The 6,000-nt window shown below is 37.9% G+C and overlaps 1 protein-coding gene across 2 annotated transcripts in view; it reads right to left on the bottom strand.

Moving 5' to 3' along the window:
• Positions 1–346: 346 nt before the first annotated feature.
• Positions 347–6,000, bottom strand: part of LOC117293377 (palmitoyltransferase ZDHHC15B-like) — an 18,447-nt gene continuing 12,793 nt past the window's right edge. For both annotated transcript variants that reach the window (XM_033775677.1, XM_033775676.1), the window contains exons 8-11: positions 4,523–4,652; positions 3,401–3,519; positions 2,093–2,206; positions 347–1,068 (exon numbers count right to left, since the gene is read on the bottom strand). In XM_033775677.1, the coding sequence (XP_033631568.1) occupies positions 1,025–1,068; positions 2,093–2,206; positions 3,401–3,519; positions 4,523–4,652 (407 nt within the window). In that variant the 3' untranslated portion in view covers positions 347–1,024. The remainder of the gene's footprint in view (positions 1,069–2,092; positions 2,207–3,400; positions 3,520–4,522; positions 4,653–6,000) is intronic.

Here is a 6,000-nt window from a genome sequence, read left to right as displayed (position 1 = left end):
AAATTTTCCATGAATGTTGGACTACGGTCACCTTGGGTCTGGGTAATTTTTGTAAGACACAAAACAAAAATATACACAGATTTACTATAAACTTACTTGGTTTAAAGACAATGATGGTAGAAAGCTTCCCTCAAAATATTACTAGCTGAGATGCTGTAGTTTTTGAGAAATGACAATTTTCTTCTCAGTGAGACGAAAATTAGTTTAGCATAGTATACGTGTACGTCAGATTTACGCGAATCTCCTGAAAACATTGTTCTGTGATTTTCACGCTTTTCTCAAAAACTTGATGACTACAGCTGAAACTTCTACGTGAAAATATTACAAACATCTTCATTCACAGTGAGTAGGGATTCATGTCATTCCCAAAAAACCTGATCTACAAAAGGTATCACAACCCTTTTAAAAGTTTTTTTCACCGGATTGTTTGTAGTAGTGTTCATTATAATATGTTTATAAATCATAACTAGTACCCTTGTTTATGTGTGGTGTGTTGCCAGTTTAGCTTCAATAAAAGACTCGGCTAGAATTGAAATGTCAGGTCTTTAACTATTTTTACATAATGTTTACAAGAATAAACCCTTCATAATTATTAGCATTGAACTGTTTTTAAGTTTAAAAAACAAACACAATTTTTTTGTTTACACCTAAAGCATTTTCCATATATAATCTTAAAAGAAAATGCTAACCCCAAAACGGAAGAAAGCATTTTGCCTAGATTAAAGGCTAGACGCAGTTGGTAATTACCTAAAATATATACCAGCATAAAAAACTCACTTGGCAACAAGCAACGGAGAGCTGTTGATAGCATAAAACATGTTGGGACGACTCGCTCTGAAGTAAAATAGTTTTTGCGAAAGATGTCATTTCTCATTAAAATACTTGAACATGTCAGGCATCTGAAAGGGTGTTTCTTCTTTCATACTGGGACACACGAAAAGCCTTGAAATTAGTTTTAATCCTTAATCCTACTTACTCTACATACCATTAAAAAAAAAAGATGTTGTTGAACTCAAGGAGATGTTTATCTTTGTAATTCGCCGTCAACTCCTAAATTGATCTGTGCACCTAAAAGAGAGAAAGATACAACAATAGTAGATGAGGTTAGAAACAAGCATCAAGAAAATGTTTGTGAACCATTGTAAGTAAAACTTATAGTAAAACTACTTGACAGTTATTAATAACAATAACAAGGTCGGACCTGTATGTCTGACTCTGCTATACATACATTAAATTACTTTAGTTTTATGCACAATTTGAGTACATTCACTACTGAGAAAGCTACATTAGAATGAAGTTTTTAAAAAGTAAATTAAAGATAGAATCATGCTGAAGCCCCATCATTTGCAATCGCTTTGTTTTTTCCCCGCTAATTTCTGTAATTAACTGTACATTACATAAAAAAAAGAAAAAGGTTTGATTATATGTAAATTGTTATATATATAAATAAATATGAAGAAGGTCCAGTTTGGATCGAAAGCTGAGGCCATCTACCCTACTCATTATATAAATAAATATATAAATGTAAGTCTATAAGTACACAACAAGAATAAATACTTCAGAAATCACAAACAAAATAAAACAATATACACAAAAAATTGCACAAAATGATAAAAGAACAGTTTCAACACAACATAAAAACAGTAAAATCACAACAAAAGGAGTACGGGTAATGCAAAAATGATATCTTCATTCTCTATAGATCCAAATTCAACACCTTATAAAATATAAAAGTGAACATGAAACAAATTACAAGATAAACATTTCCACACAAGGTTTAAATAGTACACCACAACAACACAACAAGCATCATTTAAAAGAGCGGGATTGGATCTCTCCAGGGATGGTAAAACAAAAAAAGGTTGCTACTAATTTATGCAATCTCTTTAAAATTGGAGTTGAGTGATCCAAAATGCCTATGCCTACAGAGTGCTAAATGGCTCTGTTAAAAAAAGTGTTTGTGATTACAGATTGCACCAAGAAAAGAAAGACAAAGAAAATCGACATATATAAAAATAATAACAAATTTTGCATCAGACAATGCAGTCACCAGTGGTTGTATTTGTCTAAACAATTCAGCAACATGCTGTACCTTCATCTGGATCCATATGCAGAGCAACATGATCCCCGCCTCCAGCTGCACCACCCGTAGCCATGGTAGAGTACGATGGGCTGGTCTTAATGCTATCTCTTATACCTTTCTTACCTAAACCAGGCGGGGAAAAATAAAATAAAAATAGCAATAGCAATAAAACTTTGAGATATACATGTAGCAATTTCCCAGTAAATTGAGGGCTGCTCTTTCCCATTCTGAAAATCTCAACGTCAACTGATGAATGGTTTGAAAGATACACTCTGTTTGCCTGTAAAGCTCAAGCTTGTGATTCTAATATACAAAAACGCAGCATCTCACGCCTACTTTTGTTGGAAAAGCTGGAAATAAAGTAAGCGCTGAACTTCTGACTTACATGTACACCACTTGAGAAAATTAATCAATCAAGGCTTTCTAAATAAAAAACCTAACATTACTATCTTATAATGTAAAATTAAAAAAACCAGTTGATCAAATTTAAAACCAATTTATCACAAAATGGTACATCTTAAGACGCTCAATTTTACCGATAACATAGCCTTGCTCAAGGCAGTCGCATTATTCGCTCCGAAAAGACGCCGCTGTAAACCCACCCGTATACCCTGTGCGTGGTGCGTGTAATCACACCGCATGACCCACCCATATACACACTGTCACATCGTACGACTACTGTGCACACAAGTCGTCCGCACTCGTACCACTAACCGCATGCGGAGGCCGTCAGGCCGACAGCCTTGTCGGGTCTGTAACTTACGGGTTTAATGTGTTGTATTGAAAAATTTCCACTTGTGGAAAAAATTGGGGGGGCTCTTGGATATGCTAGTATGCAGCCTATGAATATGTATATCTTTCGTCAGACCTATCAGACAACACACGATGTGAGGCAAATGAATTATTCATTTTGACGTCCAATCACGCACGCCTATCATGCTCGCTGAGCGTCCGTGGTGGTGGTGTGTGATGTAGACATGTCTCGTCTTTCGCGGGCATTATGGTAATGAGCTGACCGTGGGAACTCTTCGCTTATTATAGTAATGAGGTCAGTGGCTTCAACACAGACCCTACAAGGCTGTCGGCCTGACGGCCGCTGCATGCGGATAGTGTACGGGGGCATCATGTCGTGCTATGTTACGCACAGTGAAAACGGGTGGGTTTTTATACAGCGGCGATCTTTTTTCGGAGTGAATAATTCGACTGCCTTGAGCAAGGCTACCGATAACAGGGCTGCAGTGTTGGAGTTTCACTGAATTGGACAGCGCCATCATCATTTACCATATACCAGATACACGATAAATAGCGTGGTCTTACCTGCTCCCTTGTCTTCAGTTTCTGGGCCGCTGCCGATGTCACTCTCAACATCTCCATCTAGAAGACGATCTGAATCTTGGTCCCTGGCTTGGATGGGATACGTCACCCCATCACCATTGCTGTAAAAAAACAACATCAGCAAGAAAACGTCTGATTAAAGTTCTGCTCTACAGGGTAGGTTATCAAGAGTTCATAAAATATTTGAAGGTACTGAAGTTCTTAGAAATGGATGCATGCGTCGTAAAACGAAAAGTTTGATCCTAGATTGCAATTGACCCTCCCATTAAACAATTACAGTTAAGTATCTTGCTCTAGTGCCATGACCTGAACCAGAAACCCACAATCTGACGTTTTGACCAAACCTTAACACGAGTCTGGTAACTAGACCAAGACACATAACATGATACTATTAATTATTAATTATTTAGAAAGAGGCATAAACATTACAAAGCACTGTACAATTAAAAATCAACAAGTTCTTAAAAAATACAGACAACAAGCAGTCAACATATAATGATACATGTATGTAGTCAAAAAGTGTACACTGCTCTCAGGAACAAGGTAATTTACAGGCAACCAGGTCTAGACCATAAAATCTTCAAGAAGAAAAGAAATTCTGGTTTCAATTTTTCTATTATCTAGAAGAGCAGTGATAGAAAACACGTGTTTTTGTGTTACCACCATGTTCCTTTTGCTTGAGGTGTACATTAGTAATTGGTTGCCTCGAAATTGCCTGTAAAAATTGCCTTGTGCACCAAAGAAAAAGGATATATATTTGGTTTGCGGTAACACCATGTGTGTATCTACAATGCTAGGAAGATTTTTTTCTTTAGAGAACTGTCTTGCTTTTTATTCTACTACCACTGAGTAGATATTTGGGATTTTAAGAGACTTCTCAGTTCTAAAAAGAACTGTCCTGCTTTTAAACTCCTACCTGGGCAAAAGGTAGAAAATTGACTGCAACTACTACTTTAGCCTCTAGTGGACCGTTATTAACTTCACTACTGCGGAGTCAACGGTCTCAACGCTTCGACTAGCTTGCTCTAGTCATCGTCAGGAGACTTAAGAAAAAGGACCCAAGAATCATCCCATTCTGCCAATACAATTGTAACCGAAACCTACCTGGTGAATATAGGAAGCAGCCAGTATTTCTTTTGATATCCGAAGACTTCCTTGAAGTTATTACAGAAACTTCCCCGGCTGAACCCTTCCTTGTCCGGGCCGTGACGGAAGACCGGGGGTCGGAATGACTCTAAGGATATCCAGAACATTTCAAGTTACATACTGTACAGCAATCAGGCTTTTTGAAGTATGGTGGAAACTATAACAGTGCACAGTTTGGATTGAGTGCATACATAGAGTTATATATAAGAACTAGAGGGCGCACTGGCCTATATACGCGCCCCGTATGCGCGCAGGCGGCCATTTTCTAAGTTGAACAAACAGGCATTGCTTAGCGTGTGTTTGTGCGGCCATTTTGTAAGTTGACAAAACAACATAGCGTCAGCGTTCAATAAACACAAACTCCAACGTATTTTTCATATTCAACGCGCGTGCAAAATGGCGCGCGTGTCTCCTTGCGATCCCGTCGCGTTTGTGCAAGAAGCATTACCAGTGCGCCCTCTAGTTCTTATATATATTTCTATGGTGCATACAGAAAAATTTACCCAAACCTCCTAGTGTATTACTAGTCCACCATACCTCAAAATGGCTTATTGGCTGCTACAGCTATGGCTACGACTGTTGCTAGGGACGCCCTACACTTAAAGACACTGAACACCTTTGGTAATTGTCGTGGTCAAGTGGTTAGACTGCAGGACTTGCAATCACAAGGTTGTGAGTTTGAATCCCCCAGCTAACCTCTGATTTTCACAATGACTAGAATAAATATTGTCGTCTAGTTACTGAATCACAATTTCTTGATTTGTGCAATTCATAATAACAGACGTTAAACCAATGTTTGTATGAGCAAGATTGGCTGTTGCCAGCTTGGTATTTGTATCCCCTTGTGGGAGTTTCCCGAGTTCCCTTGATGGGAAGATCATCTAAACAAGACCAGTCTCACTTGGTGTATCTAAACAAATTGGTCATTGGAGTTGCGAGATAATAATGGAAGAAAAAACACCCTATGTGCTTGCAGATGCTTGATTTCGGGACCTAAAAAATCAAATTCTGAGGTCTCAAATCTCAAAATTCAACTATTTTAGTGGCACATTACTTCTTTCCCGAAAACTGCATAACTTTAGAGGAAGCCGTTTCTCACAATGTTGTATACTATCAACAGCTCTCCATTGCTTGTTACCAAAAACAAGTTTTTATGCTAGCAATTATTTTGAGTAATTACCAATATCGTCCAGTGCCTTTAACACAAGACAATGTGGTGGTAGTGTGCCTCTTCATGAAAACATTGATTGATTGTTTGTAAATGCCTCTAAAATAATATTGCCAAAGCACCTTGTGAAGCATTACATGGTGCTTTGTAAAATGAGAAGATAAATAAATATCAGAATTCAAACATAGTCCCACACACCTTGCAGGAAATACTGTAGACTAAAAGGGCCTTGAGCGTCACTGAGTGACGGATCTACACGCTATAAATA

The sequence above is a fragment of the Asterias rubens genome, chromosome 8 (genome assembly GCF_902459465.1).
Source record: "Asterias rubens chromosome 8, eAstRub1.3, whole genome shotgun sequence".
NCBI lineage: Eukaryota > Metazoa > Echinodermata > Asteroidea > Forcipulatida > Asteriidae > Asterias > Asterias rubens.
Note: the sequence above shows the minus strand (reverse complement) of the source record. Positions and strands in the feature narration are given on the sequence as shown.